The sequence below is a fragment of the Phocoena sinus genome, chromosome 20 (genome assembly GCF_008692025.1).
Source record: "Phocoena sinus isolate mPhoSin1 chromosome 20, mPhoSin1.pri, whole genome shotgun sequence".
In the NCBI taxonomy this organism is placed as follows: domain Eukaryota; kingdom Metazoa; phylum Chordata; class Mammalia; order Artiodactyla; family Phocoenidae; genus Phocoena; species Phocoena sinus.
In genome coordinates, this window is record NC_045782.1 from 47,965,777 (window position 1) to 47,988,451 (window position 22,675).

The window sequence follows — 22,675 nt, forward strand, 5'->3', positions numbered from 1 at the left end:
CTAAGCCCGTGCGCCACAACTACTGAGTCTGCACTCTAGAGCCCGTGAGCCACAGCTACTGAGCCCACGTGCCACAACTACTGAAGCCCATGCGCCTAGAGCCCAGGCTCAGCAACGAGAAGCCATTGCAATGAGAAGCCCGTGCACCGCAACGAAGAGTAGCCCCTGCTCGCCACAACTAGAGAAAGCCCACGCACAGCAACGAAGACCCAACGCAGCCAAAAATAAATAAATTAAAAAAAAAAGAACCTTCCACTTTATGGACACCCCTGCAAGGACATCTCCACGAACACATGAAACCATTCCCCAAAGCCTCTTCCCCAAAGAGGATTCTTTAGCAGCAAAACTCAAGTTTATTAAAACAGCTATGACAAGTATAACAAAATTTACATCTGCCTGTGCTAGGCCAGTGTATTTCTGTACAAACAACAAGATAATGCTAGATAATGGCAGTTAACACTTTGAAAGCATAGCATACAAAACAACATTATCTTCATCAAAAAAATAAAACCTTCATAAAAGTGGGAAAAAAAATTCTCCCCCCCCCCCACCCACCAAAGGAGGTCTTCACAGGCTGGCCAGCTCCATCCCAACTCTGAGGTATCAAAGGAGTTCCAAGTGCAAACTGAAGGGATGAACAAGCAACTCCCCCACTCTCACATCCATTAAATGCACAATCCAGCTGATATTGTGGCAGAGTGCCTCTGCATGGAATGATTCAACAATCAGAGGTTACTACATGCAAGTGGATATTGTATCAAATACTGGATTCCTGTGCTCCCCTTTATCAAACATGGTGAAGAGAAACCAAAGTAATAGAAATGGAGCACGGATTCTTCTACGGCTCCCTCCAATGGTGCTGAAGGGCCCATGGTGTCCTTGGCGAGCATTTTCTATTTTTGTAGCTCTCCCCATTCCATGGGCCCAATTTCAAGTTGATTGAGTCATCATCTCATTCAGAATATGTATGAAAAGACATTTACCTCTGACTTGTAAACAGCTGTCATGCCAGGGCTAACAGGTGCTGAGCTATCTAGGAACAGGAATTAGTCCAGAGAGGCCAGAAGCATCAAGTAGATTTTGAAGAAAAGGCACAACACAGTGAGAAAAGCAGCACAAGATCAGGGTGTGTTGACTATTCTTTATTTCCTTTTTCAGAAATGTGACTGGTTTTATATTCTCTCTGAGTGTTATTATGCCTTGGCTGAGACCCAAAGAAAGGACCAGATAGTCATACACTTGGGGAAATCAAGACCACACTAAGAGTTCATGTTTATTTGGCAGAATGGTAGAGAGGCAGAAACTTCCCCAAGAAATGCCAGAACCATGCCTTTGATCCAAATTTACACTGATAATCTTTCATTTAGAATTTACTAGAATACTAGAACTGGAAGGAAATCAAACTAAGACACCGAAAGTGTCCTTGACTTTTGGCCCAGTGCTCTTCACAATGAAAGCTTGTGGGCTCTGACCCTGGAAATTTGGCAGTGACTCATTTGTGGGCTTGGGTGAGGGCTGGCTAGTTTGGCCTCACGGCACTCACAGAATGCCCTGACTTGTATTTGTGAGAAGACAAAAAAGAGTCTGGCACTTTTTCATATCTTCTTGAAAACCTAGAAATATTTGTACAATTTTCTGAATTTAAAGGAATGGAAGAAAGAAGAAAGCCAGATTCTCGTTTGTGAGTGCAGAATAAACTAGAAAAGAAGACAAATTAATAACCCCATTTTCCCTCCCTGTCACTATGCAGTGGTCTGAGGAAGAAGGGCCTGGTGGGCTGGGTACGTGCATGGTAAGAAGCTAGGACATCTGAGGCACAGATTCCTATATGTGAAGCTGAGAAGCTATTTTTTGGTTTCTCCTGGAATGCAGAGGATGGTGGTTTATTCTAGTTTCATATAATCTTCAATTTTCACATCCTAATGAATGGTATTCAGAATATGAGAAGATAGTTTCAGAATATACACATGTTCCTGAAACAGCCTGGCTCTCAAAAAGTTGTCAGCCAGACAGCACATCTTGGTCTCAAATTTAGTGCTGTGCCAATAGCTTTCCTTCTAAGCATGCACAAAGGCAACAGCCCACAAAGGAACCCATCCCACCAGTGAGGAGACAAGAGCCTTCTCTGCCCAAGTCTCTTGCAGAGATAGAAAATGATTCTATCTCGTCTGTCGATTCCGTTTCAGTTCAGCAGCCATTTTCCACACACAGACACAATTGGAAAGCAGTATCTCTTCCGGGAACTGAGATTCCATTTCGGGAAGAATTTCACTCTCTTTAGTCTCCATGTAACTCACCAGTGTGTCTCTCAGGCTGAAAAACCAAGGAACAAGAGACAGCGTTAAACAGTCATGTGACATAAGGAGACCATCACTGGTTGCTTTTTCAGGTCGTCAGAGAACCAAAGTGCTCATGAAGGCCAGAAATAACGAGAGTCAACCAACTGCTGAGTTACTGACCTGGCACTAGAATCCTGGGTTCAAGGTTTTAGTACATCCCTGCTGCTCCCCACACTGCAGTGCACATACCCTATGGGATGGAGCGCCCCTTGATAGGGGGCCCCGTCAGATGGTTCTAAGCACTCTAGTAATACACCTGCTTTACAAAAAAAGCCTCGCCATTCAAAAAAAGCTTATATTCCAGTTCATTTGTATTAACAAAGATCGTAAATTCTCTAGAAAAGGGATCTTCTTTCCCTACACTAAAAGTCCAGGATAGTAAAGACTTCTTGAATAAATTCAAAGAATACAAATGTAAATAGGCATATGCCATATACATAATGGAGGAAAATAGCAATTACGAAGTGTGTCGGTGAGGAAAACTGGAGTTTCACTATCTATCTATTTAGAAAAACAGTAAAGCTAAATCCCTACCTCAGGCCACACATAAAAATAATTGGTTAACAAAACAAATGTAATATATAAAACTATAAAAGCACAGGAAAAAACATGGGAGAATATTTTATAACCTTGGGATAAGACTCTTATAGGCATATTTTTCCTGAAGAGTCCTTGGAAACTTCTGTAGGAAAATTCTGCCAGATTTGGCTTCATAAAATTAAAGATAGAGCATTTGTAACAAAACAGATAAAAGATTAAGAAAAAGACAAATAGCCCAAAAGAAAAATAATCATAAGATATCAAGAGGCAATTTGGAGGAAGATATACAAATGGCTGATAAATATTTTCAGCCTCACCAGTAAGTAGGAAAATACAAGCAAAAATGAGATACCATTTTTGGGCCATTAGATTGGTAAAAATGTAAAAGACGAATAATATCCAATGTTGGGTATTCTTATACACTATACATTGGCGTAGCTTTTTCTATCAAATTTAAAATGCACATCTCTCTGACGTAGGAAGTCCACTTGTTATAATGAGAATATATGACTTTTTTGCAATTGGTAATGGTACATCAGCAGGAAACCAATTTCTGCAGTAACGTAAGAATGATTTTCACGTCTGTGGAAGATCTCGGGAGACGCGGCAGAATGTTGTGTGTGTGCCTCGCTCAGCAGGCTTACAAGCCTGTACCTCCACTCAGGGTTGAAATTCTCCGCGGTCTTGGGGTTCTTTAGCTTCAAGACCATCATTTCGTGAAGTTCCAGGAGGAAGGCATCCAGGCCAATCTGATTCAGGAAGGTGTTGAGCAGCTTAGCATTTTCAGGGCTGAGATCAACTTTGTATCTTGGACTGATTTCCCCAAATGGCTCCTGGAATGAAATAAGAACACATGACACACGGAAGCCCGGGAAGGGAGCGTGCGGCTCCTTTCGTCCAGGTGGACAGGAAGAGGCCAGACTCACTTTTCTCAGTCGAAGCAGATGTTCAGACTTGTGGGCAGAGAGGAACTGCCAGAGGGAGATGGTGTGTTTTAACTGGCATCTGTTTAAGGCCTGAAAGAGAACAGAACTCCTGAATAGGAGGTGCTCTTTTCACTTGGCCCTGCACTGATTCCACCTCCCTCACCACAGAGGCACCTCTGCTTCGTCCACTAATTCCCTGCCTCATCTCCAGAACGTCTCTGAAAGCCCTCTCCCCGCGGCAACATCTCGGGGTCCACCAGCAGCGTGCAGTATGCAGGCACGCCTCCGCATATTTGTGGCACTGAGTCTAGATCTTTAAGTTCCAAGCACATCTCCGCCTTTCCCATCAGTGTGTTCTGATTACACTGTGGGCTGGCTGCGGGAGGGGGTGTTCTTGCCTCCCCTCCTTTTCAGGGGCTGCTTAGATCAGTACTCCCTGGGTGGTGGTATCCCAGTAGGAAGTGGGGAGATGATGGAGGGGGACAATGCTGATTTCCTTTGGAGAGAGGCTGACATGAGACCCACCTTTGAAACCTGTGAGGCCTGATCACCCATCCGCAGCATGTCTTGGATATACACATTTAAGTGCATGTTTGGATCCCCCCCAGCTGTGCTCAGAAACCCCAACGTGACTTCTATGGCAGACAGAGCTTCACAGGCATCGCTGTAGGACTGCAGTTGTCCTCTGATGGCACTGATGGCCACATTGGGGAGGGGGCTCTAGGAAGTCAAAAGCAGGATAGAGTTCATGGTTGGGGCTTCCTGTGCACTGCTACTTGATAAGAGTGCTTACCTTCTTCACTGCTAAGGCCACAAAATGGGACAGACTCTCTAATTTAAACAGCAGTAAGACTTCCCTGGTGGCGCAGTGGTTAAGAATCCACCTGCCAACGCAGGGGACACGGGTTCAATCCCTGGTCTGGGAAGATCCCGCATGCCGTGGAGCAACTAAGCCCGTGCGCCACAACTACTGAGCCTGCGCACCGCAACTACTGAAGCCTACGTGCTTAGAGCCCGTGCTCCACAACAAGAGAAGCCACCGCAATGAGAAGCCCACGCACCGCAATGAAGAGTAGCCCCTGCTCACTGCAACTACAGTAAGCCTGCGCGCAGCAACAAAGACCCAAAGCAGCCAAAAAAAACAACCCCCCCCCAAAAACAGCAGTAGTTAACACTTGGTGCTTGTTAAGTGTCAGCAGTATTTAGGTATGTTACAGAAAGAGAGATGAACTCACTGAATCCTCAAATCAACTTGGTGAAGATATGCATATGGACATATACATACATACAAACCACACACATATACATCACACACACACACCCCACACACATAACACACATAAACCAGAAAAGCAGGAATAAATAAATTCTCTGAACCTTTTGCATCAGCATACACAGTCATGACATCATTGCTAAAAAACTACAAGCACAAGATTTCAATCTGTTTATACTCAACAAGAAAACTTCTGTTGATCTGCTGTCCTGCTTGCCGTCTGGCAAGAGCACTGGGCTCTGAACGTAGGGAGGCCCTGAAACTCTTTGGTGCTCATGGCAAATGCCAGGAGTGAGGGTGGAAGAGTCCTAACATGGATGGAAACACTCTGATAAGACAGGGGCACACGCAAATAAGATCGATCCTCATCACCTGTGGCATTTTGTTCTTGATGTCCATGAAGAGATGTTCATAGTTCCAGTCACGTCTGTACACCAGAGTGGGTATTCCCTAAAGTGAGAAAGAAAAAAGTCTTTGGAAATGGAATCCACTGTGGAGGTTTCCATCAAATGACAATATATGCTTGAGCAGAAACTCAAATGTAGTCCCAGGCGATTCAGTGCATCACCAGGCAAAGCAGGCAGCTCCTCGTTGCCACGTGGTGTCCGTGTTTAACCCGTAATCTATGGAAACAGTGACGTGAGGAACCCAGCCTGGCCTTTGTGGCCAAGCAGATACTGTCACATAGAATACTGTGGCCTGCAGGCCGCCGGGGGAAGTAGGTCCTGAGGACCTCCCAATGGGACACTGAGAACAGACTGAATGAGGGGGCACTCTGCTAACAGGGAGAGCAGAGTGAATTAAAAGCAGCCTTGAGCTCAAAACAGTTCACAGTTTAACTGCGGGCAGGGAAGGAGCATAAATATACTGAAGTACCATACCCTTGACTGGACCTGGAAGGAGCAAGTACAGCCCAGGTAAAGAACAGATGTGGAAGTGCAGGGTGCATTCAGGGGAGGGTGAGTGATCCAGTATGTGAGGTTATGGGGTTCAATGTGGGGAACTGGCTGGAGACAGGGTCAGGGCAAGGCCACGGGGCCTTTTGTGCCACATGTGCATCAAGGTTATCCAACAGGGTGGTGGGATGCAGATCTGGAGGTAAGAAATGTGGGCTAAAGAGCCTGAAGGCAGGGACCAGTTGGGAGCTACCGCAGCAGTGGAACTTAAGGACAGATGCTTTGAACTAGAGCAGCGGGCTCTGGTGGTGAAACGGGGGTGCCTGATGGCTATGGTGGTGAAACGGGGGCGCCAGATGACAGACTGTGTGTGCAGACTAAAGGAAAAGGGGGAAAACAATGAGGTTTTGGTGGTGCCATTAATTACGGCATAGAAATCCGGACGATGAGTCCATTGGGACCGGCAGACACCCTTGGGGTAATGAAGTGTGGATCCAGATGCATAGACAGCTCCGGAGAGCCGTCAGCCCCAGTGGCAGGGGTGGTCATGGACACTGGGGGTGTGGAAGAAGGGTCCGTTGGTCCCTCCTCACTTTGAAACCACTGTGATCAAAGCCACACTCAGGGCAACTTTTGCAAAACAGACACACCGACCACATAAATACAGCAGGTCAGCCTTGCCTTAAGGGTTAGCCTGGGCTTGCCCTGCAGGAAGCGGCTGATGATCTGGCGCTGGATCTTCTCCAGGTCAAACTCCTGCAAGGTCTCCCCGCCCTGCTCCACGTGGTACTGGCAGTTGGAGAGAATTAGTGGAATCAAGTCCCGCTCCACTTCGTAGCTGATGACGTGCAGGTCGGCGACCTCGGAGGCATCGACGGAGTAGCTGGGGGACAGATAGATAGAGCTCAGCACTCCAGCCATGGCCTGGTGATATGGAGTCAGCTCCTGTCTGATGTTGCCATGGGCTGTGCAGATGAAGGGACATGCAAATCTGTGACACTTGTGAGGGTGGCCGAAGGGTATCTGTTCGAGAAGGACCTGAAGCCTGGCTCGCTGTCCCCAGGCCTGGGGACCCTGCTTCCCTGCTTGTGCCGCCTCAGAAACGACTTCCTGGGCTGAAAGGGCGTCCCCTGCTGCGGGCCTGCACGCTCACCTGTTGTCTTCCTTGGAGAACTTGTCTACTGCGTAGACAATTTCGTTGTGCAAGTTAAGCAAGTAGCTGACTAAGGCGGTGGAGCAGAGGCCCCGGCCCTGGCGGCGCGGCAGGATGACTTCAAAGTCAGTGTCCAGATCAAGGTTGCAGCTGCAGTAGTCTTTAGGTAGTTTGATCTCACCTTTAAATGACAGAGGGGCAGTCACCTCCCTGCTGTTTCTTTCACAGCATCAGGACTGGGAGCCTACCACGGTGGGAGTGGGAGCAACGCAGAAGCCACCTCAACAGAACAGAAAAGAGCTGGGAACCAGGCGTGCTTTTGCTTCCCATCTCTATTTTATGTGCTGATAAGTTTCAAATGTTCTCAACTCCTTTTTGATACCGTATTTATAGACTCAAGAAGACTGAGGGTTTGCTCTTCCTGATATGTTATGCACTCATCTCAGACACCCCAGCAAGAGTCCTCAGATCCAGCATTAGATGCACACAGCATGGCACTGTGCAGACGTGGAACAAGAAGAGTTAGGCTGGAGAGAAAGGGCCTTCAGAGAGGTGCTCCTATAATGCTTAGTGTTAAAGGGGATTTGACACTTTACCATTGGTCTCCAGCGATCGCCTCAGCTTGTTCCACGTTGACAGAAAGATAATGATTCTGTTGTAGGATAACTGCTTCAGCCCATCTGTCAAACAAAACACTTGTTAGAACTCCAAGATAACACCTACCCCGTCTAGGTCAAACCAACAGACTTACTTGTTCTTTGACCCCTACCTTCATGCCATCACCAACACGTTCTAAATGCTGTTTAAACTAAAGCTGAGTTTGAGGAACCAGAGAGGGAGGTGTTTGTCTGTTACGGCAAAAGCCTCTAATGTGTCCCAGGGACTCACAGCACCTACTGCCTTATGCTACAAGCTTAGGGTACAGAGCACACATTAGCCCTGAACTGGAGTCTCCGAGTTGGACTGATCCTTTTGAACCACAACATGGATCGTCCTGATCCCCGATGAGAGCAGAGACCTACCTGAATTGTGACTGCTAATGAAACTTCTGATGGATCTGTATTCAACTTCTGAAACATTCTGGAATCGTTTCACTAGATTCCTTTGCAGGGCCAGAATCTCAGGCAAGAATTTCACCAGTCTCAGTTCTGCTTCCTAGAGAAGGGAAGACCGCCAGGAACACTTTTTAATGTACTGGGGAAACAGACTTCAAGGCTGGCTCAGGATGTGTATTTGTAGTTTAATCTGGTCAACGTGCCATTTTACATGATGACACATAATGATACTTGAGAATGGGGAACAGGCCACACCATTCTTTCAGCAAGTACCTAGTGACTGCTTACAACGTGTTGGCCAGTGTTCTTCTACCCTCTAGAGGTTGGGGAACAAACCCGTAGGGCCGACACATCGAATGTGTTTGCCAGAAGCTGATGAAAGAAAGCAGCCTCTTGAGCCCATGAGATGGGCTAGGTGTGGAGAGGAGCTGCTGAGACCAAGAAGACCAAGCTTTTAGGCAATGAGGCTTGGCGCTCTTCCGGTGTCATTCTGAAGACCTAGGACCTAAGCTTCTTCAGTTTAATGGACCTGTGCATATCAGTGACAGATCACAGTATTAACACAATGGCCTTCCCACTGGGAATTCATTTTCATTAACTGACCCACAGAAGTTTCTGAGTCATCTTACTTCTTCCTAGACTGCATATATTGGTCCATGGAGGGAAATGATTAGAAAATCTATTGTAGAGAATAAAAGTTCACATGGATTAAAGTTTGGAACCGTGTGTAATTCTGGTTCTAAAAGATATGACACACACTTTACTGCTCTCCTCCCCACAATCCCACCACCACCCTCACTCCGAATGGTTCAGGAACAGGGAAGATTCCTTGTTTGTTTGATTTTGGCTGTGCATTCTCAACGCGAGTTATTTTATTCAACAGACACTCATTGGTGACTAACTGCTCCAGGCACTGGGGGCAGGGGTGAAGATGAAAAGACAAAGGAAACATTTTCATTGTATTCTTTCTTGCTGAGTGATTGGGAGAGACCCTCCTGGCCCTCAAGTTCTTTACAGATACCTGCTAATTCCAACTCGTGTACATATTTCACCTGTGACTTTATGTTTCAAACAACTCATATAGATTGATGTGTCTAGAGATCTCTGCTCTATCCCTGAGTCTTCTGCCAGAGACATTCTATTCAAAAATCAAAGTAGTCTGATGGCTGTCCCATCCTCAGGACTAATCGGACTATAAATGAGAGTGGGGCCTTCACGTCTCCAAGGGACATGTAGGCAGCATTCACGGCGAGGCAGCCTCACCTTCTGTAGGAACTTCCAAAGGACGGGCACTGTTTCTTTGCCATTCTTCTGCTCCACAATGTGCTGGAGGTTCTCAATGGTGATCCTTTTCCTGCAGCTCCACATCTTAGAGCAGTGAACCACGCTATTCTGGGGCAGGTGGGGCAGGAAGGCCACCGGATCACCGTACACGATTTTGGCCACAGGGTTGGAGCTGATGCGCTCATCTTGGCTGATCCGAGTGTTCACCGCCAGGAGGGTTTTATCTAGATGCTAGGTAAGGAAAGCGACATGGGATCTGGAAATGAGATGCTACTGCAGACAGGCTGGACACCTAGTGACCTTACCAGTGGGCAGATTCAGAGACCCACCCTCCTCGTTTTAGCCCGTAATCAAATATTCATCTTTGCCATCTTTTATTATAATTTATGTGATCCTTATTTGTAGGTTTTTATCTTCCCAAACAGAACAAGTCTCACAGACCTATATTTAATTAATTAATTCATTCATTCATTCATTTATTGATTTTGCCACACAGCATGTGGGATCTTAGTTCCCCGACCAGGGATCACACCTGTGCCCCCTGCAGTGGAAGGCAAGGTCTTAACCACTGGACCGCCAGGGAAGTCCTCAGAGACCTTTATTTTATTACCATTATTTTACTTGATGACTTCTATTTCCTGATGGGCCTAGTTACTCTCAGTAACATTCTTATCTGACAGGATTTATTTCTTTGCCTCTTGCTCTCACATTCTGCTGTAAAAAGTAACGGAGAGAAAACTACTGCCTGCACTTTCCCAGTAATTCCTCAACCTGACACACTGACCAGCCTTGGGAGGGGATAGGATGGGGTGGGGGCAACAGGAGGGTGGGGTGACCGGATAGAGAAACCTAAATCTGGGGCTTAGCCTAGGGCTTCAATAAGGGACACTTCCAGAAGGGACAACAGACCGAGCACTCAGTAGAGGCCCAGGAAACACGCTCCCACACTTTCCCAAAGTAGCCCTGTAGCTATGCATCACTTACCTTTAGTTCCGGCAGAATAATAGTCTCAACAAGCTTTTCCCAGCTGTTCCTCTTTTCTCTGGTTGACAATTCTGCGTCAAAATTTAAAGACCCTACAAAGAAAAATGTGTCTGTTACCAAGAAACAAACGCAGTCTGCATAAACACTAAATAAATGTTAAATTGAAATAATGCTCCTTTTGGGGTTGGGGGCGGGTATATCTTCCTAAATTAATCTCAGCATTTAAAAATGGTTCCTGCTGCTGCCACCAACCCCATGATCTTCATGAAGAAACTTAGAACTCTAAAAACTCTAACCCACATAATTATCATCTTAAAACCATTCTGAACAAAATTACTGAAAGGACAATACTTTAAATCAGAGGCCCAGGGGCAAAATAATGGTGGCCAGTGGTAGCACCAGCTGCCTCAGCTGCAGCCACCTGGGCTTGAGAATGGAGGCGGGACCCTGTGGATGCCCGCGTGATGCAGAGTGCTGTGGAAACTGTTGGCATGCTTCTAGAATTTGATCACTTTGTCAGTATGATACTGGGTGAGCTTACCTAGTTTGTAACTGCATTAGAATGAGAGGCTTAAAATAAAATAAAGTTTTGCTAAATGGAAAATATATACTGATGTTGGCTTCTGGCAAAAAAGCTCCTGAAGTGGGAATGGATTTTCTTGTAAAGTAGCAGAACTTTTTATTGCTATTGTTATTATTTTAAATAACATTGTCGTTACAGTGGTAATTTTAAAAGATTTTTGCAGATAAGCAAAAAGAAAACAAAACTGTTCTTAATTCCACCACTCAGAGATAACCCTCTTACTAACTTGTCTTACAGACCTTTTCTTTCTGTGTGGATTTTAAATTTTAAAATAGAAAAATTAGCTTAGCGAACATAATAGATAGCCTGCTTTTTCATGTAACAAACTATGGACACGTACATATATTAAGTCAGCCCACAACGGCAGTATTTTTTAGGAAAAGCAGATGCTGCCCCCGCAAAACAGGACAGATGTACAAAGAGACCAAGCTCCAAGCGCTTATCAAACATTAGTCTCTCTGATGGTGATGTTTCTTTAACACACATCACCTGTTTGGGATGACAACAATATGTTCCCTATACAGTGGGTAAACTACAACGGAGGCTGACTTTTGAAACTTAAGCCTCCCCAATACACCGGCATTTAACACTCTGAGCACACCCAGCAGGGGATCAATGGAAAGGCCCTCCCCTCCCCCACTCTCTGGAAGGTGCATGTCTTCCCGCTTCCCCTTCCTCTCGCTCTGGGGTCAGGACGAGTGCGCTGCTTCCTCTGCTGGCCATGCCCCACGCCCCTCGGCCCCATGCCCGGCTCCTCACTGTGGCCATGCTCTCTGAGGAGGTGGCTGAGGACAAGATGCACCACGCTGGTGGTCTCATCTGCACTCCTCCCCAGCATCTTCATTAACTGCTCCAGGTCTCTCTGGATATGCTGCAGCAGAAACCCTTTTGGATCCCTCACTGGAGGCTTAATGATGTTCATCAAAGCCTGTGGGGGCAAGGGGACAAAATGTCAAGCCAGATCTTGTTTGTGGAGGAGATGGCAGGTTCAGGAGAGGTCAGGAGGGGTGAAGAACCAGCCCCGAGCCAGAGGAGAGTCTCTAGGAGGGATGTCAGTGTGATTCAAACAGCAGTGGCGAGAGAAGGCTCAGGAGCAGAAATGACCACAGGTCTGAAAACAAGTGGCTTCTATATCCTCAGTGTGAAGTAAAGAATTTTCAAAGCCTGAACTTTTTGCTATCGTGGTTAATTAACTTAGAGGAAATGCAGCCTGCTCTCTTTCTTTCCCAGAGCTGCAGCAAAGACAGGTAAAATCATGGTTATTTTAGCCTCTCCATTCCCAGGTGTGGACCGGAGACATAGAGCCGTTCATTAAAAATTGATTTTACATAATCTGACAAGTAGTTCCCCCTTACCACCATAGACCACAGTGAGAAAAATTAGGATATGTGAATTTTATATTATGTTTTGCATTAGGTAACAATGACATATTTGAAATCCACAAGAAGTGGCTAGAACTTTTTATTTTTTCAACTGTTTTAAATAATTTATTAAACATTTTAAATGTTTATTAAAATTTAAAAGTCAAAGTACAAATTATAGGAATGACAATTAAAAATTCAGACCAAAATAGTTTAAATAATGCTAAATTTTTAATTTCAATTTTGATTTTAATTAAACTTTCTGAAATATCTTCAGGGCTTCCCCAGTGGCGGAGTGGATAAGAATCTACCTGCCAATGCAGGGGACACAGGTTCGAGCCCTGGTCTGGGAAGATCCCATATGCTGCGGAGCAACTAAGCCCGTGCACCACAACTACCGAGCCTGCACTCTAGAGCCTGTGAGCCACAACTAGTGAGCCCACGCACCACAACTACTGAAGCCCACGTGCCTAGAGCCCGTGCTCCGCAACAAGAGAAGCCACCGCAATGAGAAGCCCGCGCACCACAATGGAGAGTAGCCCCCGCTCGCCGCAACTAGAGAAAGCCCTTGTGCAGCAATGAAGACCCAACACAGCCAAAAATAAATAAATAAATAAAAATTTAATAATAAATAAATAAATAATAAAGTATTTTCATATTCAGTGTTTTAATTCTAATGTTCGATATCCATCTAATTGTCAAAGTAAAGAATTGGTATCATATACAGTTAGCTTGAGGTCATATTAATATCACCCTGCTGGTTACCTTTTACAATTATTTCCTTTTTTAAACTTTCAACAAGTTACTTTTAGAATAAACCTTATGCCTTCTATGGAAAAAAGAAAAGAATTCATACCAGGCTTCAACATGTTTCATCTGGACCTACATGCACTAATAAATGTAAGCTAATAAGATTTGTTTTATATTGTAAAGCATTCCTTGTGTGTTACTATTGCCAATAATATTCTAATGAATGAGAACACCTAGAACCACAGATTGGACCTTCAAAGAGGAGTAAGAAAACAGTTACTTATTTCTACCAAGTATCCTAGCTAAGGATACTTAGTTATCAGAGAAGCAGTACATTCATACTCTCTGAAAGGACGGAGTGGACCAATTCATTAATCTCTTTTCCCTCACCCAAGCACTCTGCCACTCAGATCTTCCCCATACTTCCTAAATAGTTTCTGCCTCTGATGTCAGTAAGGGCACAACACACAAACCTCACAGCATTCAAACCTAGGAAGTAGTCTTGTGTTTCAAGGGGCAAAATCAGAGAACTCTGGAGCGGGAAAGGGGTTAGTCACAATGAAACCAAGCAGGACCCGGCAGGGCCTTCCCAAGAACTGGCTAGGACTTTTTAGACAAAAGGATTCACTGTGAAAAAAATTACTGTAGAAACTAAACACATGGTTGGGCAGTACAATGCTCTACCTGGGGACTTTGGGTGGCTCCCCAAAGCATAGCCAAGTGAGTGAGTAGCCGGATGAGAAGGAAGACCACTGGGGACAGCTCTCGGTCAGATACCATGGCCTCGCCTCTCAGTGGTGGGTTTCCCAGCACGTGGCCAGTCTGAGTTCTGTCCATCTTGTTTCTGGAAAGGACAAGAGAAGACAGGGTGAAGGCTGAAGATCACCATTTCTTCTCAGCTCTGGGGGCACACTTCCCATTCTTAGGACCTGGAGACCAGGTTCAGAGTTTTGAAGAAAACAATGTTAAATTACATATTCTACTAAGCCTAGACTACTTTCCTATATTAGAAGATTTTTTTTTCTGCGGGGGGCCACACCATGCGGCATGTGGAACTTCCCTGACAAGGGATTGAACCCATGCCCCCTGCAGTGGAAACATGGCATCTTAACCACTCGAACACAAGAGAAGTCCTAGACCACTGTCCTAAGAGTCTTCTTCTTTACAGACTGACCTTTCTGGCTGACTAAAAGCCCACAACAGTGTAAAGTGGCTGTTTGTGAAACTAGTGGTTGCCAGTGGGGAGAGGGAAGGGAGGAGGGGCAGTATAACAGTAGGGCGTCAAGAGGTACAAACTATTATGTATAAAATAAGCTACAAGGATATATTGTACAATACAGAGAAGATAGCCAATATTTTATAATAACTATAAATGGAGTATAACCTTTAAAATTGTGAATCACTAGATTGAACATCTATAACTTATATAATATTGTACATCAACTATACTTCAATTAAAAAATAATAACTTTGAAGGACTTCCCTGGTGGTGCAGTGGTTAAGAATCCGCCTGCCAATGCAGGGTACATGGGCTCAATCCCTGGTCTGGGAAGATCCCACATGCCGCGGAGCAACTAAGCCTGTGCGTCACAAATACTGAGCCCGCGCATCACAACTACTGAAGCCCGCGCACCTGGAGCCCGTGCTCCACAACAAGAGAAGCCACCGCCATGAGAAGCCCGCGCACCGCAACGAAGAGTAGCCCCCACAAGGGGGCTTCCCTGGTGGCGCAGTGGTTGAGAGTCCGCCTGCCGATGCAGGGTACATGGATTCATGCCCCAGTCCGGGAGGATCCCACATGCCGCGGAGCGGCTGGGCCCGTGAGCCGTGGCCGCTGAGCCTGCGCGTCCGGAGCCCGTGCTCCGCAACGGGAGAGGCCGCAACAGTGAGAGGCCCGCGTACCGCAAAAAAAAAAAGAGCAGCCCCCGCTCGCCACAATTAGAGAAAGTCCGCGTGCAGCAACGAAGACCCAACACAGCCCCACAAAAAAAAAAAAAAAATTTGAAAGCATAAAAAAATGGCTGTTGTGCTAGTCCTGGGGCCATGTGTCAGGATGGAGGTCTGGACCCGCTTCTTCCACTGAATCATTGTGGGGGATCGGGGGAGCAGGCGGGCAAAGGACAGTCAGAGTTTGGAATAGCTGACATTACCATGGGAATATGTACACACTGTTCTCCTTTTCCCAAATCAAAAACTGGGATCCAAGGTCTGGCAAAGGATTTGGCATCACACCCAGATGGGAGGTATAGTGTGATGGGTACATTCAGTTGCAAAGCTACTGAAGATTCTAAGACATTCTGATAGTTTATGGAGATAACAGATTAGCATATTTTAAACTGCAACAGCACTAAAAGAGCTAGAATATATGATGAACGTAGAGAGGTCACACCTCCTATTAAGGGAGCATGTATAACCATACTCATCTCATGAGCAAGTGTGGGATTATGAGATCAGATTTTTAGCTGGATTCTGAAGTATTTGATAAGATTGACTATGTCTCCTCTATCTTTCTGGGAAAAAAAAGAGTAAGCTAAGAGAGTTTATAAGTGACAGACTTAAATGTGCCTCTGAAATTGGTCACCTGTTTATGTCAAGCAATTTCTACAGGGGTTGTGCCCAAGATTCAGATGGAAGACATCTGAATTAGCAAGTATTAATAAGTATTAACGCGTGGTCTGCTTTGCATTAAGAGCCCAGTTAGCCAATGACAGATCAAATGCCTCACTACTGAATGACCACAGGGACCTTGGCGTTGATATCAACAAGACCCAGGTCCAAATGTACAATAGTAATTGATACTATATTTAGTATTGATTTATCAGCTGGAACAGAAACAGCCCCAAAGCCCATGGTTTGACTATTTAGAAAGGACATAAAATCTTACATACTCAATAACGTGAAATCCATCCTTTGGTTTGTGATTAATCCCTCCAACTGGAACACCACAGTCAATACAAATGCTCTGTTCCATCGGCAAGCCACACTAGGATAAACACAAATGCAACCCCAGCTCAGTTTGGACAAATGCCATTGTGCAAATGAGCACATACTTACCACAGGAGGCAGCGGACGCCACTACGATTGCTTCCTTTAGCATATGTGTGTGTCAGGTGGGGCTACAGGAGCCCTGGGAGACAGAGCAGGCACTCCATGCCAACTATGTTGTATGTGGGCAAATACAGACTTTTAAAAAATAGAGACAATTTAAGTTTTATTCCTAAATAGTCACTTTATAGACAAATATATAAAACTCAATCCTCCTTTCTCATATTCATCACTGTTTTCCATTCATTCCCCCACCTATCACACTGGCCTTACTGCTTCGCTATCTAACACCAGGAAAACTATAGCAGCTTCCAAACTGATTTCCCTGACGCCATTTGGACTTTTTTATTTAAAAAAAATGTAACCATATGATTCACTACTTCCAAAGGCTCATTTTTCAAAATCAGATTGTGTGCTACTATATACATTGAATAACAGTCTATCACAAACCAAACCAGTCTCAGGTTCCCAGACCACAGAATTTCAGGAGCAGTTTTAGGAAGAATCTATTTTAATCCTGTTTCACAGACAAGTAAGTGAGAAGCTCAGAAAGATAAAGTAAAATGCATATATCAGGTTTATCCTCCAGGTCACTTATTTATTTATTAAATAACATTTATCTGTGTCAATTCAATAGCCCGTTCTGAGCAAGTATGGATGACACTATGAAGGGCCCTGGCTGATGCTTTGGGATTCAGAGATGAACAATACACAGATCTTCCCCCAACGGGCGTACAAGATATGTGTCTTGTTTTCCTATCCTTTGGTATCTAGACCCTATCTCCTCCCTGGGGTAGTAATCCAGCCTACGGTCTAGTCAACACTTTGTTGTCACATAAAGACCCGTGTCACTGATCTTGTGCTGCAGTGGCCAGGAAGGATGGCCATCAGTGGTTCCTGTCCTGTAGTTTTGTCTTTCAAGGGACATTTGGCAATGTATGGAGGCAGTTTTGTTTGTCACACTGTGTGAGATGGGATACTACTGCCATCTGGTGAGTTGAAGCCAGGAATGCTTCTAAACCTCCAACGATGCCCAGGCCAGCCCCACAATAAGGCGTTATGTCCACAGGGCTGAGACTGAGAAACCCTGGCTGGAAAACCTTAGTACCATTTGGATGTTTAGTCGTAATACCTAGAATAGCCGGCAAGATGAGTCTATGTTCTCCCAAAAGGTCCAGACCCTCATTATCCATCCTCCTCCTCCACAGCTCCCCTCCTCAGACCTGGAGGAACACACATTTTGAACCCCCCAAACCCTACCCTGAATACCAAGACTCACCTCGCCTACAGAGCACGCGTGACCATTGGGACATGCTGTTAAAAGAACAAGACACATGTTGGCTGATGAGGATTCACCTAATGACCCACGGTTAAAAGGGAAAGCTAACTCCCTCTTCTCTGGTCTAACCAAATGCTGACGTGGACCTGATTTCCCAAGCACATTACCAGAAATCTTGAACTTTGCTAGATATTAGAACTCATTAGATATTTGACACATACCAGGAGCTCAACCGGTATCACTGAAAAATAATGTCTGTGTTTAATTTCACAAAGCAAAGAGAAACTAGATTACAGGTTCATACCAGGGTTTACTTTTGGAGGCAGGGTGGATAGTATTTTATACCCTCCTATTCACTCTCTTTGATTTTTTTCTTTTTGCTATGAGCAGGTTTTATAACAATTTTTAAAACTAGTTTTAAAAGATCATCTACTCAAGGCAACAGCAAAATTTACATAAAGTCATGGGTTATATTATTTTCTCCTTCAGTTCTATATTTCTAAAAGAACTATCTTTGGGTCAAGAACGCGGCTGTATTGTGAGCTGGCCCTTGACTGAGCCTCTCATGTGGTTCCCTGCACCCCCTTCTCCCCAAAGGGCATATTCCAGGGAACAGAAGTGCACCCTAAAAGACCCTCTCCCTGTGACTAAGAAAAAAATAATCTGGCTCATCCACAGTCAGCAGGGTACCAGTTCCTGCAAGCTGTTCATGTTCTGCAAAGGCAGCCACGGCAGAAGAAGGTAGGCACATAAGGACCTTCAGGGACAAACCCGTGGACCCCAATTCTATAACAATGTCTCATGTGGTTTTAGGATGCTCTTCAAAGCTCAGGAGTGGGATTCCACCTCAGGCCAACACTTACTGTACCAGTGGACTCCTTCCAGACCCCTCCACTTCCTAGCTTGAGCAAGCAAGTCTTCAGGCATCGTTGGAAGAAAGGCATTCTGAAAAGTCAAAAGAGCGGGGCTGGCTTTAGCTAAGTGAGCATATCGACGGGCTGTCACTGATCAGCAAGAGGCCTCGAGTAAGAATGTGACCTTGATTTTCTTTCTTCTTGACCTAAAAAACTCTCTATGAAGAACACAGAACAGCTCCCTGTGAGATAACAAAGGGCAAGGCAAGTTTTTCACCATCATTGTGGACTAAAGGGTCAAGTGAGACAGAGGCAGATGGAGAATCTAGAAGATAAACAGGTTCAACAGTTTCTGAGGTACCGGCTGGGTCTCTAAAGTTTTTCCTGTGAACGCGGATGCAATCATATCCCAATCTTACCGCCATGAGTTCTGGGGAGAAGGCCAAATTCTTTAGGGGTTCCAAGACTTTGCTTTGTCCACAGAGAAGGATGGTTGCAACATGAATAGCCATTTCTATTACTGTCCCTTCAAGGCTGTTGTCCCCAGGACCCGTCCTCAGCAGGGGTAGTTCATTGTTCACAAGGGATATTGCAAAACGTCTCATATCAGGAGACAAGGTCTTTCTTTCCTCAATGAATTTCTCCATAGCCTCACATTGCTGACAGGAAAGAAATTAAAATACAACAAAGCAGAATATCATGTGAACAGTGAGAGAAAACCAGAGGTTTGCTCTTATGTCACTCATACATTTTTGATAGCAAATACCTATCAAATATCAAGGTTAAGGGGAATTCCCTGGTGGTCCAGTGGATAGAACTTCATGCTGTCACTGCTGAGGGCGCAGGTTCAATCCCTGATTGGGGAACTAAGATCCCCGCAAGGCGAGTGGGGCAGCCAAAAATAAACAGATAAAGTTTTTTGCATTAAAATAACTTTGTTTTTTTTTTTTTAAATCAAGGTTAGAATGGCTAAATGGTTGCTGTTTGAAGGGAAATTATCTGGAGAAGAGAATTCTCCTCTACAAACACAGAAACCACATACCCAAGCAGTAGTTTTCATAATTTTGGAAAACGTTATCTTATGTTCTTGACTGTGTTTTAACTGTTACTCTAAAAGCTTTGGATGAAACAGAAAGTAGTTGCTCCACATAAGAAGGCTGGAAACCCCAATCCTAGAATTTTAAAAATTTGGGGCATAACTGGTCTTTGTGACTTTTACCTCTATTCAAAAAGTCCCTCCAAATTATGAGACTATGAACACAGCCCTGAAGGCTGATACTCACCTGTGGCTTAGGATGGAGGTTTGCACTGTGGGATCTGTACAAAGTCGTGACCTCTCTAAAAAGTGCTAACATTAGGTGGGCAGCCTGCTGAGTTGTGGGGCTCCTGCAGGCCTGAAAAAGTAAAGATATCAAGTGAGACTTAAAAAAATCTAGCTCAGGGCCAGAATCCCATGTGATTCGTATATGAATATGAAATGAGATCAGCCCTTAGGGCTTGGAGAGGTTGAGGGAGCCTTTCCCAAGACCCTGGGCCCCTGGGACCCTGCACCTCAAGGACCATCTTCTGGAAAAACAACTGTTCATAAACATTCTCATATTAAACTCAATGCATATTCATCAGACAGCTTACAACAGAAGTAACAGAGATCACCATCTGTTCTCTTTCTGACTACTGCACTGGTCCTAGAAACTTTTCCTGAGCAGAGATAAGATACTTATTTCCTCTTTTCCCAGCAAAATGCCAGGGTGAACAAGGAAACATGACCAGAACAATTGAAAGATTAGATTCTAAAAACCCTGTATCTATTAAAATAAACACATGCATACGCCTCTATGGGAATTATGAGGCTACACAGATACAGGTTTTGCTTCCTGTGCCATCACATGTCAGAGCAGAAGAATCTTGGAGGAAGTGACTTTTTAGCAGGGTCTCAAAGAAAGTAATGGACATAAACGAATCAGAAAGGAGGTGCCAGTGGCCTCGTGCAAACCCACCACCCCAAATCAACCACTGATGCTCCCCTGTTTGCCAGGCGAGCCCGTGAGGCCGTGAGCATAAGACTTCTGATGCAGCATGTCACCCTGTGCGGCCTCTTTCGCTGCATCATTTGACACCAACAAGACAAGACTTAGGCTCTGAGGGGCCACTGTGTACGCAGAGCAGTCCCCCAGTCCAACATACCTCCAGAGCAGTCTCAATGGCCAGGGGCTTGCACTCCAGAATGGCTTTGCCCAGTGCATCGCGGAGAGCCTTGTAGCTGTCCCCATGCACCAGATACTGATCCATCTGGCCTGTATGATCCTTCTGCAACCCCAGGAACACAGGGGTTAATCATGGTGGGGACAGTGTGAGGAATGCTTAGGAAAGAACCTTCTTGATAGGTAAAGGAACCAGGCAATCATAAGAGGTTTAAAGGCAGCTGAACCCAGTTTCCGGGTCCAGACTGAGGCATGACATCCCACTGCTGTTTGGGAAGCACCTCCTCAATAGATGAAGAGCGAGGAGTGGGTGAAAATCTGGGGGAGGTGATCTTGTGGCTGCCTTCCTTCTGCACTCAGAGTAGAGCACCAAAGGACTTCAATACGTTAGCCCTAAGCTCCAATTGGGAGCAAACAAAAAGCCAGGATCTTTAGTGCCATCTTTGTAACTCCAGGACAGTAAAAATTCATTCATTTCTGAGCACTAGGAAAGGACACTGAGCAGCCCTGAAGCCAAAATGGCTGCAACTCTGTCATCCTTAGTCCTTTCCTATCTCGCCTGCCAAGGATAAAAAGGGCTTATTCTGAAAGCTGAAGGATTTTTTAAAAAAATATTTATTTATTTATCTGGTTGTGCCGGGTCTTAGCTGTGGCATGCAGATTCTTAGTTGCGGCATGCAGACTCTCAGTTGTGGCATGCATGTAGGATCTAGTTCCCTGACTAGGGATCGAATCCGAGCCCCCTGCATTGGGAGCAGGGAGTCCTCACCACTGCATCACCAGGGAAATCCCTGGCTGAATGACTTTTAATCTGCTAAAAGCCAAAGCCACAGAATCATTCTTTTGCTTTGCCTGTGTCAAACTCTATCAGAAGTGATGCCTACATATGCTGTGCAGGTAGGTGACAAACACATCACACATACACACGTATCTTTCCCCTAGGCAGGCAGGCTAAATGTGATCACGAGCTGGGTCAATCAACTGAAGCACAGAGACAGAGGAGAAGACCAGAACAGATGCACGCATTTTCCGTGATGGGTGTGGGAGAAGGTCAGGGAGGAATGGAGAAGCAGCAGCCCTGCTCCTGGGGTTGGGGGGCGGGCAGCGGAGCTGAGACAGCACAGGGGCTGCTGGGACCACCCTTCTTACCTGCTGTGCAATGACTCCCCTGGGAAACACCCAGTGGGCCGGATGGCCCTGTCTGGAGAGGCTCTGCACAAACTCCATCCCTTGCTGGCTAGTGAGCTTCCTCACCAGGTATACTCGGTACCAGTCATTCTGGACCCGGGCACAGAAGTGCTCCACCTGCCGCAGGTAGTGACGCTTCTCCTCCGCCATCTCTGCAGAGCCAACGAGAAAGGCTGAGTGACGGCTGAGGGTACTTGTTAGTTAACTGTCTGGAACAGAGGCTAGTAAGAGCTCTGGGGCCTCCCCTTTAGGAATTCACAGTGAAAGAACTAATCTAGAAGAAAGGGGACATGGTACAGACCAGCATTACTCCAAGAACCAGCTTCCCACACTTCCTGAATTTCTAGATCATGGGGGCTCCCGGCCTGTGGTCAAGAAAGTTTGGGAAGAAGACCTGCCTGAGCCGTCCTGAAGCTCAGAGAGGATCTCAGAAGCTTTGTCAAGACAGAGGCGGATGCGGGCCATCTCCTGCAGGTACTCCACCGAGGCCTCGCCAGCGGGCTCTTGGCTGCATCCCACTGGTTGGTACGTCTTAAGGAACTGGCCTTCCTCTCTTAGGTATTTCAATTCATCCCTTATGAAGAAAGTATTATTCTTCTCATGTATTGAATCCTAGGGAACATAGAACCAGAAAGAAAGGATATTATTCTTTTTTATTTGCGAGTCTCCAACCTTCGAAATTTCCACAGTGTGGTCGTGGAGAATGCAGGAAGGATAAAGAATAGTGTTGTGGGTTTGAGTGTAAATTTTTTGAATCATGGAAAACTAATACCCCTTTTTATTTTAGGGGCAAGAAGGAGGGGAAAAAGAAAAGCTATGATGAAAAATTTTATTATCTAATATTATTTTTTCATATGCATTGTAAGATTTTTGGAAGTAACAAAAATATGAAGAGAATAAAAATTAAAAGTATTCACAATCTCACCACCTGGAGACAACTCTGGTGGCATATTCTTCTATGCTT

At 45.3% G+C, this 22,675-nt stretch overlaps 1 protein-coding gene across 10 annotated transcripts in view; it reads right to left on the minus strand.

The window, feature by feature from the left end:
• Nucleotides 1–1,121: 1,121 nt before the first annotated feature.
• The window catches only part of RNF213 (ring finger protein 213), a 110,932-nt gene continuing 89,378 nt past the window's right edge, over nucleotides 1,122–22,675 (minus strand). For all 10 annotated transcript variants that reach the window (XM_032615142.1, XM_032615139.1, XM_032615137.1 and 7 more), the window contains 21 exons: nucleotides 22,110–22,323; nucleotides 21,673–21,863; nucleotides 20,507–20,629; nucleotides 19,606–19,716; nucleotides 18,742–18,981; nucleotides 18,332–18,413; nucleotides 17,469–17,503; nucleotides 16,033–16,127; nucleotides 13,829–13,988; nucleotides 11,793–11,961; nucleotides 10,451–10,542; nucleotides 9,446–9,697; nucleotides 8,150–8,282; nucleotides 7,724–7,807; nucleotides 7,128–7,308; nucleotides 6,656–6,857; nucleotides 5,451–5,528; nucleotides 4,331–4,525; nucleotides 3,806–3,895; nucleotides 3,534–3,712; nucleotides 1,122–2,313 (listed from right to left, as the gene is read on the minus strand). In XM_032615142.1, the coding sequence (XP_032471033.1) occupies nucleotides 2,160–2,313; nucleotides 3,534–3,712; nucleotides 3,806–3,895; nucleotides 4,331–4,525; nucleotides 5,451–5,528; nucleotides 6,656–6,857; nucleotides 7,128–7,308; nucleotides 7,724–7,807; nucleotides 8,150–8,282; nucleotides 9,446–9,697; nucleotides 10,451–10,542; nucleotides 11,793–11,961; nucleotides 13,829–13,988; nucleotides 16,033–16,127; nucleotides 17,469–17,503; nucleotides 18,332–18,413; nucleotides 18,742–18,981; nucleotides 19,606–19,716; nucleotides 20,507–20,629; nucleotides 21,673–21,863; nucleotides 22,110–22,323 (3,060 nt within the window). In that variant the 3' untranslated portion in view covers nucleotides 1,122–2,159. The remainder of the gene's footprint in view (nucleotides 2,314–3,533; nucleotides 3,713–3,805; nucleotides 3,896–4,330; nucleotides 4,526–5,450; nucleotides 5,529–6,655; nucleotides 6,858–7,127; nucleotides 7,309–7,723; nucleotides 7,808–8,149; nucleotides 8,283–9,445; nucleotides 9,698–10,450; nucleotides 10,543–11,792; nucleotides 11,962–13,828; nucleotides 13,989–16,032; nucleotides 16,128–17,468; nucleotides 17,504–18,331; nucleotides 18,414–18,741; nucleotides 18,982–19,605; nucleotides 19,717–20,506; nucleotides 20,630–21,672; nucleotides 21,864–22,109; nucleotides 22,324–22,675) is intronic.